Source organism: Bemisia tabaci, chromosome 3, assembly GCF_918797505.1.
Source record: "Bemisia tabaci chromosome 3, PGI_BMITA_v3".
NCBI classification, from domain to species: domain Eukaryota; kingdom Metazoa; phylum Arthropoda; class Insecta; order Hemiptera; family Aleyrodidae; genus Bemisia; species Bemisia tabaci.
The window spans coordinates 401,065-413,523 of NC_092795.1; the positions used below are offsets into that span (position 1 = coordinate 401,065).

The 12,459-nt window shown below is 37.9% G+C and overlaps 1 protein-coding gene across 1 annotated transcript in view; it reads right to left on the reverse strand.

The window, feature by feature from the left end:
* Positions 1 to 12,459, reverse strand: part of CARPA (Carbonic anhydrase-related protein A) — a 136,129-nt gene that overhangs the window by 35,817 nt on the left and 87,853 nt on the right. The window contains exon 4 of the mRNA XM_072297627.1: positions 12,209 to 12,400. Within this exon, the coding sequence (XP_072153728.1) occupies positions 12,209 to 12,400 (192 nt within the window). The remainder of the gene's footprint in view (positions 1 to 12,208; positions 12,401 to 12,459) is intronic.

Consider the following 12,459-nt stretch of genomic DNA (forward strand, 5'->3'; position numbering starts at 1 on the left):
ACTCGGCGACATGAAAAGGCCCGAAGAAATTCTCGGCGTTAAACGTAGGAAAGTGCCGTGCCGATCCGCGACGCGCCGGCTGGGAAAGATAGGAGGATGTGTCTGACTTTTGAAAGGGCTTTATTTGTCGAAAAAGCGCGCACAACTATATACGTAAGCGCTCGTATATTTACACTGTATTTTTTGCCGCTCAAATTGAATAATCCTGAAGACGTTACACGGTTCATGCAACATTTTTCTAACGAATTTGTGTCAGAATCAAACGGGGCGATGATTCGATTTCCACTTCTCCTCACTTCTCTTCACTTGCCGCTCGTCAACTCTATTTTTCTGAGGAAGCGTTTGAAGATTCGCCCCTGCCCTATCTCAGCCCTCCTCCCCCTCCCCCTCCCCCCGCCCCCTCGAAAACAAAGATACCAACTATCGATCCAATCATGAGACACTTACGGTTCCACACACATCATTCTTTTCTCCCCTCTAACTTCCTTGTAAATCTAGTAAAGAGACAAAATATATTACTCAGTCGTAAACATTATATGCTCTCTCGATGGAATTATCTACAAGTTCCGCCGCTGTGTGGCATCTCACCACACAACTAGACAAAGTTTATCGGAACATACCGACACAGTAAGGAAAAGTATCCGAAATTTTGTGTTAACATGGAAAGTAAAACATAAAGTAACCTAAACGATCGGTTGGTATTTTTTGATTAGTTTTTCTTTGGGTTACATGGACCAAATATTGGCAACCTGGATAAAATTCAGCTCCGAGTTGGGCCAGAATCGAATCCGGATCGGATTGGCGATAGTGCGATACGCTAGCCACTCGCTTGCAAATTCACTTGTTTCTTGAGAATGTTTTTAAATGAAGAAGGGGCACTCACAAAAAAAGTTCGATAAAAATGCTGCTTAGTTATTTTATTTAAAAGAGGTTTACATCCTTGCACTAAAAAGACGTTCCGAATCGGCCGATCGAAATGCTATACTCCGAGAATATAGTTTCCCTTATTCGTCAATATTCCGTAGATGGTCATTACGTGTCATAATTATAACTCTCTTTCACCTTGAGTATATTTTTCCAAAGAGTATATACATGCAAAGTTGTCCATTACAGCAGTTAGAGCTTTTCTTTGAGAGTTATTCAAATTCTTAGGGCCGTAATTTTTCAACAAAAAGTGATTCTTTTCCAACTCTCATTCCATGGAAGTTGTATTTAAGAGTTAGTTTTAAGATCCAAACTACCTATTCAAATCAAGTTTTTAACTGAACGTGTAGTATTTTTAATTTTAAAAATAAAAAAGTTTAGTTTCAGTTTTGAGAAAATAATATTTGCCATCTCGCCAGATCACCCGAAGGACAGACCTAGCACGATCTAATGATATTCAATCACGGCGCCTGGATACAACTATTCGGGCTTGATGGACGTCCGTGTTGCCTCTGCAAAAAATTGAAGGCGAACCGGGCTTTCTTCACCGCGAGCTCAAACTCTCGACGTGCTTTGTTCCAGATTCTTATCTTCTCTATTTTGAGCATCGATTTGTTTGCGGCAGAAAGAGACAAGGGACTAGAGGATCAAAAGTTCCGCATTGCGACCGCCACATGAACCTATGATCCTCAACATTTTTGCCGCTCCAAGCAAGAGAGATGAATCTCAGTGCAGAGTGTTATAATTTCTGCTAGTGTCATTCACTAAAAAAAAAAAAAGTCACTTGGATCTAGAGTCCAGCCTCTTGAAAATATTGACAAAAAAAAATACGCTTCATTCAATCGGACTTTCTGCTTGGGCCAAAAAGAAATCCGCCTAAATCAAAAGGCTCGGCTCTTCGATTCAAGAAAAAATCGGATTGAATCAAGAGTATTTTTTCTTGTCAATGTTATTCAGAGTCTGGACTCTAGATCCAATCGACTTTTTTTTCCAGTGTTCGTTTCTCAAAGAACGCAGCACAGGGCGTAATTCGACACACTGATTATTTTTCGAGTGTACCGTGTTCACTTTCATCATACTTTATTTCTAATTCTCCAAAAATTTTAAAAAAAAATGAATAATACTTTTTTAAGAAGTGTTTGTACCACATAAATGGAGGAACAATTGGACATGGTATGTACAATAAATAAACTGTTAAAAATTCCGGCGCGCGCATATCGCGCTCATACTCAGTTGGCATGCTGGCCAGATTGCACGCAGATGACAAGGCTCCGGCGCGAAATTTACTCGGAGCGAATATCACCTGAAATATTGTCAAAAACATTTTAACAATATTTTAACAATATCGAAATAATATTGCTGCAATAGTTTGTTGTCCGCCCCCCTGACAATATTGCAGCAATATTGTCAAGGTAATATTGATAATATATTTTAAAAATATTTACTTGCGATGAGGTTATCATATTCCATATCCGTGTGCGCGCACTCTAGGAGACGTCTTTGGTACTAATTTTCTTTCTAATGTACACATGCGTCCAGGTTGTGGATCGTAGAGTTGTTACTGACCTTAAAATCCGCGCCGTCCTAGTCGGGATTAGAACCCACGCCTCGGGGTGGAGTTGATATCCGAAGTCCAGTACTTTACCACCAGACCAGCCAGGCTTGATGTAGATGGGCCCGTAAATTCAATCTCTTAACTATCGCAGGCCTCTGAGTCCGTAATATGTTTGTTTATTGACGGATTCTTATAATATTTTACCAGAATTTATTATTTATTATTTATTTATTATTTTTTATTTCATCCTGTAATTTGTGTTTCAAATTCTTTATTAATTGTACTCAACATATTCCTATTCATGTATTACAAATTTTCGTTTTTTTTAACTCTCTCTCATTTTTTTCTTTACCAAATTACTGTTTTTTATAATTGCGTCTTTTTCCAGTTTTAATTATTTGAGCTTTTTCCTAGTTTGAATTTATGTCGATGTATTTATGTTATGTTATTTATTTTTTTCCCTTCTTTTTGTCTTTTCTTCCCCCCCCCCCTTTCTTTTTTCTAGCGATTGATTTTAGTAAGTTCCGCAAAATAATTGGTAAACAGAGCAAAACCATACGCTAATTTGGCAAACATTTTGAAAATCTAGCAAAAATTTTAGCCATAATAGCATAAACTAGTAATGTTAATTTCGCAAAAGTATAGTTTGCCATTTTCGCACAATAAAATTACCACTTTTGCAAATTGTTTTGTCGTTCTCGCCACGAGGGTGGGCATTTTAGCAAAAAAAGCAAATTGCAGAAATCGCAAACCATTTTTTGCCATTTTAGCAATTAATTTTTAAATATTACAAAAATATTTATAAAATATTTTTAACATAATATTAAACAAATATTTTTAAACTAATATTTCTAAAATAATTTTAAAATATTTTGTAAATATATTTTACAAACTGTTTTAAAAGTAATTACATAAATATATTTTGTAAATATATTTAAAACATTTTTATAAATATATTGTTACAATATTGTCATGAAATATTTTAGCAATATTGTCAACATATTTCTGCAGTGTATTTAAGGAAATATTTACATGACAATATTGTTTCAATATTGACAATATTGCTGCAATATTGGGTGGGAGTGAAAATTAAACAGGCAATGCGAACGTAAAATACTCGGATGTCTTGAACCCGAGTCTCGGTTGTAGAAGACGAGTACTCACTTTGCCACACATCTTACGTACTTCTTCGGTCCGAATCCACGTTGTCCGAGGGAACTCAACTAAGTAATGCGTCGCGTGTTTTCCGTCGTTAGCTATCCGATCCTGAACGGGAGTGATATTCGCGCTGAGCTTATTTTTCGCGCCAGTCATTCGCTCAGAGTGTTGATTTTTAACAGTGTAGCAGCTCAGATGGAGTGGGCCAATTAACGAATAGATACCTCCACTTATGTCCAGAGCCCTTTCACACTGAGGAAACCATTGCTAGTTGCCTCCTGTATTGGAGGCAAAGACATAAAGACGGATCACTCGTATCTAGCGACATGGGGGAGAAGTGAAGCCGCCCCGGCGCTCTGTGCTTTTGTGGGTAAATAATCGCGGGAACCCATCGCGGCAAACGGAAATTTGATTTGGACTTTTTCTCTTAATTTTTCCACATTTTTTTCTCTAAACTCGCTTCAAATGCCTAAAACGAGCAAATTAATGTAGTTGGGAGGGTGATTTTTTATAATAAACATACTTCAACTGGGTAACAAGCGAGGATCTCAGATAAAAGTAATTTTTCTGTTGCTCATGGTGGTCCCGCTGGCTCAAAGAGGCCGAAACAGTCCCAGATGATCGTCACTCCCAAATGAGATCAATCGGTCGATGACGGACCATCAAAATCTAAAGTTGAAAAAATACTCATGTAGGTAAGTGAATTTGAGCAAAAATCAACCTAGAATACTTTGTTCACTCAATTTTATTCCGTTATCGCTCTTTACTTGAATTTCAAACTTGTCATGGCTTTACCGCTAATCCAAAAAGGCAATCGGAGGGAGGGCCCATTTTTTTCTTCTAACACTCCGTCTTTTTGTCTTTGATTGCAGGCCTCGACAGTGTCACAAACTGGAATAAAGATTACATTTTCATCGATTCCGAAGATGATAAACTGGAATGAACCGGAGTATCAAAGGTACGCCACGGAACAAACGGTGTGAGAGTGGAAACGGAGGAAATAAATTCGGTAGCGAGTTGATCAGAAATTATGGCAAACATTCTATCCGCGTGTAATAATCTTAATTCCGGTTTGTGACAACCATGAACCTACTCGTCTTAAATCTCTCTATGAAGGAACTATAGTGTAAGAATTTCCGGAGGTTTTTTGTTCGTCTTCCACTTTTTTTCCTGGAAGATCAACGAAGACTTTTTCAGTGGAATGTGAATATTGCTGCAGTTCCGTGTTGAGAGGGAAATTGTATCTTGTGGCAGATCCCGAGACGAAATGCGACGAAAGCGCTCGTTGTTAACGCCGCTTTGACGCGATGATCCGCGCTGGCTTAACGGGATCTTTGACACCAACTCGTGTTAACTCAATAATAATTTCCAGCGTATCTTTTCAAGCTATTTTCACTTTAAGCTGTCAATTTCAGGTGACTTGCGGTGTTGAGATATATGAACGTGCGAGGAAGCATGGAAGGTGTGGCACAGGCACTGGCGTAGCCGAAAATAATGAATCATGACGAATAAATTGAACTTCTCCCGTCAAAATCCGTTCAAGTTGGGTAGCGGCCTGGTTACAACCTCAAGGCTCCAATAAAGCCCACGCTATAGTTTTCGCCTCCTGTGGTGCGCTTCTTGTAGCATTTTAAGAGCCGCCAAATTTACATTTTCATTTTATCAAAACGGGGGTTGACCCTCTGTTAAATGGCATATCAATGGGTCGGTTGCGCTGTTTATAGAATCGTACGTTATTCTTATCTTTTGATGCAAGATAAAAGAAGAAATATGCAGGACCGGATTTACCTACTTGCCACCCATGGGCCGCCTGTATTTTGCCGCCCCTTCTCATTCGTTTTGAAACATAAATAAAAACCGACTAATGAACGTGCCAGCGGGGGAAGGGTGCATAAGACGCGTTTTCTCGAGTTGAACACATTTTTTGGGAAAGCCCTGGCAACACTACCAGCAAAAGTTCACGGAAATTAAAGCGAAAGTTAAGTTTCGTAAACCTATCTCTGTGTGGACAAGGCCTTCCATTCATAAGGAATGAACGAAAAAATTATGGGAGAACAAACATAAATGTGGATCTATGATTTTAACTTCCGCCGCCGCACCGCGCAGACCGCACCGTGACGGCAATGCGTGAAGTATTCACGCTGTCTTGTAGGCACTATGTCTTTCACGCTGATCGCACTGTTTGCCGCAATGCGTGAAGTATTCATGCATTCTTGTAGGTGCTATCCGTTTCACGCTGACCGCAATGACCGCACTGTGTTTGATGCAATGCGTGAAGTATTCGTGCAGTCTTGTACGCGCTAATATATGTTAAATGCCGATCGCCACGCCGAGGATTTCTCCTTTTCATCTTAAGTCCTCGTTATCATTTCTCTCTAAGTCGCGCCGCTCCAGGCCAAATTGCGTGTTTGGTTTCTCTCTTAACTCGATTAATTGAAGGTGCTGTTTCTTGTATCACTGAAAGACGAGAAAATTAGAGATTACTATACTCTCAGGAAATGAGAGATTTTGTCGCCTTTTCTCGTCAGTAATTTTTTTTTCTAAATCCGATATTTTTTATACATTTAAAAAAATTGCAAAATTTGCCGCCCCCTATAGATTTGCCGCTATGGGCCGCGGCCCATGTGGCCACCCCCTTAATCCGGCCCTGATAAAGGGAACGGAGTCAGAACGATTGATTGGTCAACAGTGACTGTAACGTTTATTCACGCAACCCGGATTCTTTTCGTAAGACAAAAACTGTCTCTTTTTTATGCCAATATTACATGATATACATAAAAACGAAAAAACCCCAAGTGATCGATTGGACTGCATATGGCAATAAGGGTGTATAGTATACTACTTCCGGCTCATTCATGAAAACACCCATGAGCATGGGAGAAACTTATGGCACATTCGCTGCTCCGAATATGAGCCAAAAATAGTAGGTTCAGCTCGCCCCATTTAGACCGATTGCAATCCTGTCCTCTTCTTTTTATTTTTATTTTTTATCGAGAGGAGTAGCAGAACCAAAGAAGGAAAAGATGAAGATGATGTACAAAAGTTAATTTTTTAATATAACGCATGCATACGAAAGTGTTAAAATGGAACCTTTTTGAGTAACCACTCTATAAAAAAAAGTCGCAATTTTCGTGAGCTTCTCGCAAAAATATTAAAAAATCTTCTACTTCGCGAAAAGCTCACGAAAATTATGATTTTTTTTATGTATAATAGTTACATAAAAATGTTCACTTTTAACACTTTTGTATGCATGCGTCTTATAAAAAAAAAATAAAAAATCACCTCAGCTAGCCATTGTCATTTCTTATATCACGGTCAGGTCTGAACTTTGATTTTTCTTTATATGAGCGTTACACTTTTTTTTTATATAAAACTACCATTTAGACTACATTTTCCAATTTGGAAATATAAATTCTAGCCCGGTATAAAAACAACAAATGTGCCATTAGTTTCCCTATGCTCATAAGTGTTTTTCCAGAAGAGCCAGAATTTATAGTGCCAAATTGCAAAATGCAGTCCATTTAGATAACAGATGTGTTTTTTTTATATATTTTTTTTAGAAAAACAAAAATTTGTTCTGCTACTAGGGAGGACAGATTTAAAAAGAGCTAATATCTAAGAAAACATTATTTTTCTGTGCAGATATCATGATTTAAATTTGAAATTCAGGTGTAATTAGTCACGAGCTATGATTTCAAAATTTCGGAAGAAGAACTGGCAACACTTTCACGGATTTACAGGGTGACACGGCGGGAAAATTTCCGCTTTTCGGCATCCACCACATCCTGATAGTCTGGCCACAGATTTCCTATTATAACGAGCGGTGACAAGGAGGTGTCTGGGTACGTGGGCTAATCGTGTGATTATAAGCTCGGGCGCCTTGAAATACGTCCCACCCTTTTCCTGGCTCCTTTCCTCCCTTCACACGTCTCAACCCATGAAAGAGCTGTAAAAGGATCCTTCAAAGTTAAGTGTTTTGTTAGCAACACGCATTCTCGTGTCAAATTGAGGCTCATATTTTTTCACAGATTGATTGATTTTGTCTTGAATTGAAAAATTGCTCCCCATTCTCGTCTCACCATTGACAGTTGTTGGATTGATTGCTTTAACAAGCAGTTCTTGACGGCTCCACTTAAATTGCGCTTTACGCACGCTTTCCATTGTTTTTTATTTTTATTTTTATATTTCATCTAATATTATTTTCAGGTGAAAGAAAACTTGATGTCCAGTTGAAATTATGTTGACTATGAAGAGGATTATGGTAAAAATAAATACGAATTTTCAAAGCACGCGAGACACTGCGCTTGCGATATTTTTTTGTTAAAAAAAACTAACAGTGGATATTATGTTATGCAATAACAAGTATCTCTGGCTCTATTTCGAAACAACATTTAGGGCTATTAGTTCCCTACGAAAATGAGTGTTCTCATGGACACAGCTTACACAAAAAAATATGAGAAGAAATAACTCAAAACTGTTCATCTTGTATTTCATCCGCAAGAAACTATGCTTAAGCTCTTCTTTTTGCGGGGTCAAATAAAGTATTGATTAAGTAATTTGAGAAAAAAAGGGGGAAAAGAGATCCTCTGGGAATTACAAAAAAGTCCCACCTAAAACGAGTTTCAGGTTCAAACGGATTTTCGAGGACTTTAAACGGGCGGGGGTAAAAAATTAGCATTTATTTTGTGGACTTTAACTCTCTCGAAGAATATAAAACGGTTCAGACGCTCCCCTCATAGTTTCGGGAAAAGCCGATTATTCGTTGATTCAAACGTGCCTTTGCAATTCATGTGAAAGGCAAGCGATTAGCCAATGTAAAATGCTGGAATGGCCCAACTTTTATTTCAAAGTGAACGTTGTTTATTTGCTCATGTCTGAGGCTGAAAGTGGACGCTGAAATCCTCTAATCCGACCGTTTTCGCCGTAACACTGGAGTGCATGCGTGCTGGAAAAATATAATGCTCTTAATTCTTTCTTTCCACACTTTCATTTCCTCTCTTTCCATTCGTCCCCATCATCATTCCTGCTTATTTCTTGTTCAAAATCCTTTGATATATGCCATAATTTAATTTTTGTTTTTCAATAAAAAATTAACAAAATGTAAACTACGTGGAGACTAAGTGACCAAAAAATCATCAAACGGTAAATATTACTGATTATGTGTAAATAATTGTGTCTTGATCAAATAAAGTATTAAGTTATGCAGGTATTCGAGAAAATAAAAAAAAAAATATGATACCAAGCAATGGAGGAAAGAAGGCAAATATTCAAGGTACTTTAATTTAAAAACCAGCGCAATGAATTTAAATTAAGGCAGGGGGCTTTATTCAGTCTTCAGCACGTCCAAGAGATCTGAAGGTTCATTTAGAATATTCTAATTTTCACGTGAGTGGTACAGGATTCCCAATTCAGGATTCATGCAATTTTAAATTATATTCAAGAACCGAACAATTCAACGGTGTAAGATACGCGTACACTACGATACCACTTATCGAAATTGCTTATGTATGAAAAGTTGACTAGTCTGAAACAAAACTCTTTAAAATTTCAGTTAACGTCTAGAACATTAAATCTAGCAAATTTAGTATGCACGTCTTATAGATGGACTCAATACTGTAAAATAACGGAATCAACCTGTTTTCGCCGAGAAAATTGGAATATCACAGCCATTAATGTAAAGGTGAGATTGGAGGGACTATTTAAATATTTACTCTCATTATCTCAAGGTGCGAGATAAGGCGGTCAACTTCTCTTCCAAGTTTTTAAACATTTATTTGACGCCTTCCCTCTTTATTTCCTCCCCTGGCTGAAAACAGTAGAAACAAAAGCGAAAAGCGTTGATAGGCACCTCAGAAATATTCAAGAATCTATCAGTTACTCAAAGTCAAAGAAACCGCGCCCTGCGTCTGAAAGCGTTATCGCTGGCTGCACTTTAAATAAGTTAAACAGTGTGGCCGTATTGTGGGATCCTGCATTTATTCTTCACCCACCACCATAAAAAATTCGAACCCGGTGGAAATTTGGCGGCCATGTCTTCGTAAATTTTCCATAACCACGCTCGGTTCATTAGTCATTTTTCCAACCCTAGAAGCGGTCGCTACGAGTGGAAAACAGCGAAGAATTTTGTCTTCGGCGAAACAAATGAAGTCACTTTTTACGTTATCGTTTATTTATCTATTTGCTTGTCTCCTCTTTTGCATATCGATTTCTTTAAAAAATGTTTTATTCGCTCAGTATCTGATTCTAATTCCAGAGTGCAATGCTGTATGTAAAAAAGAGCACAACCGTTAATTACGCTTTTTTCCTTTTTTCTTAGGTTCTTTCAATTGATCATTGAAAGGTTATTTTCTTTTATTTGTAAGCTTCATATTAACTCAAAAATCGGCATTCTTCTTACCAACAATCTAGAAATTCTTTAGGGAAAATTAAAATTGGGGGATGAAAAAAACGTCTTAACGTATTAAATCAGTGAAGGAATTCTTATTCTTCAAAAGTGTACGAAGAAAAAAACTTCGAGCATGGGATCCAAAATTCATCTCCGAACTTCCGAAAACTTGGGGTCTAGTCGCCAGAGTTCGGTTCACACATCTGAGGTACTTCGGTAGGTACCTCTGTTAAAACGTGTAATGTGTCGACCGGAAAATCAAAGTACTTCCGATGTGGAACCTGAATTTCGGCAGCTTCACCTCAAGTTTTCGGATGCACGGTCCGAAAACTTCGGAGATTCATATAACCTGAATTTCGGGCCCCATAAACACATTTTTTTCTCCCTGTGTGTATCTGCATTCTTCAAAACTTTAATAAATAAGTTTCACTTATCGCGGAACCTAAGGCTTTGATTTTCCCGACAGTGTTGCGGCAGAATTCATCGGTAGATTTGAAAATATTGCTCGAACACAACATTAAAGAGCCTTGAAATGAGAGGAGAAGAGTAAAAAAAAAAGTAGCGGGTTTGAGTGGGACAAGAATGATTGGTTATCGGGACGACGGTCATGCGTCTGAAAAGTGAATAAAAAATGACGAGCGTTATGTTTATTTATAACAAGTGTAGATTGGTTGCAGCGCCCTCGAATTTATTTATGTAAGGGTGTTCGGGTGCTCAGAACTGATCCATTACGGTCCGGGGGGAGCTCGAGAGAGAGGCGTCGCTCCTATGACGTAAGGACGGATCTCTATTTTCATAAGAGCCTTTGAAAGCGAAGCGTCACGCGGAGAAGAGGGCTCACGTTGAAATTTAGGTACGTCCTTACGTCAGAGCAATGACGAGGTGAGCATTAGATATCGGACCATAAAAATAAATTTTACCGCCGACTGAACCTCGTGCAAATAAACCCGGGTGCGTTTGAGGTGAGTGGGAACACCCCCTCCAGCCCCCGTTCTCTCATCCTCCTCCCCGTGCGAAGACTTCCCGACATCGACTTATCAATCCGTTTTTAACGCCCCACGCCGTAATCCCTCTCCCTTTTGAGCACCGTGTCAATCGTGGTTAAAATTAATGCACCGTCCGACTACCTGCTTCACTTATTATTTGATGCATTTAGTTTTTGACGACGAAACAAACAGAAACGTAGGCAAGCACTGAAAAAAATGGATAAAGAACACTTTTTTCAAATTAATCCATCCTCTCTGATTTAGAGAACATATTTTGAGGAAACTAATTTTTTTTTTTTTTTTATCTCCAGATACATTTTTTTGAGTGAAAGAAAATTTTCTTGATTCAAATTGTTTCTTTTTACTGCACAGAAATGTTACTTTGTCATAGATAACAAGTTTGAGCTGAAGTTAAAACTGTTAATGAATAGAATGATAATTTAAAAAAGAATGAATATTTCCAAAAAATATTCCGTAAAATCAAAGAGGGCTCTTTTAATTTATGAACTGTTTTTGTAAATTTTTTCGGTGTTTCAAAACTTGTTTTCCAAACATATCGAAGGTTTAATTTACTGCTCAGATTTCCGAATTCTTGTTTTTATTAAAGACCTATAAATGTCTTAATTAGATAATTTAGTTATTTCCTCACTTTGGCTCTGATTTCTCGTACTGTCATATGTATTTCAGATTTTCTTAGTTTTAATACAAAATGCATGCTTTTTATGCAAGGATAAATCCCGATGTGTACCATAAATACCTACAGGAAATAAATAAAAAGGATGAAGGAAAATGTTGGCTGAACTGGTTTCAGAAATAAATTTAGCGACTTCTGCATAAGAATTTTGGGAAAACAAAATTAGGAGAAAAGAAGGAAAAATCTTTTGGAGGATAAAATAGTCAGGACGTTTATCTCGGGTATTCATTCAAAGCATGCGTGCTGCCATTACAATAGCTCTAATACCTATTCACATTTATTGTAGCCCATAATATGAACACTCCTCAAGATGCGAGTTCAACTCTCATTTTCCGGTCATCTTCAAGTATGAATGATTGCATCACTAAACGACTCACGCACACTCATGTTAATAAAAATTGAACACGTAAAAACATAACGAAACAACACAAAAAGTTCCGAATTGCAAAATGTAATCCAAGTAAAGCCAAGATTGCTTGTTCAAGTGACCACAGAAAAGTACTCACCTCACCAGGAAATGAGTAACCTTGGATCATGTGCTCTGATCCGTGATTATTTCCCGTTCCATAATGGATGTAAAATTCTTCAAATTGATACCTATAAGCCAGAGGGCCTCCAGTTATATTTACATGGTGTTTTGTGTCTTTGTCTACTCTGAACACTAGCGACTGTCCAGTGTTTAGGAGCATGCCGCTAACCTGTTGAAACAGAGAAGAAAAAAGGATTTAAACCAAAGAGTTATTCGTTGGTGCCGTGC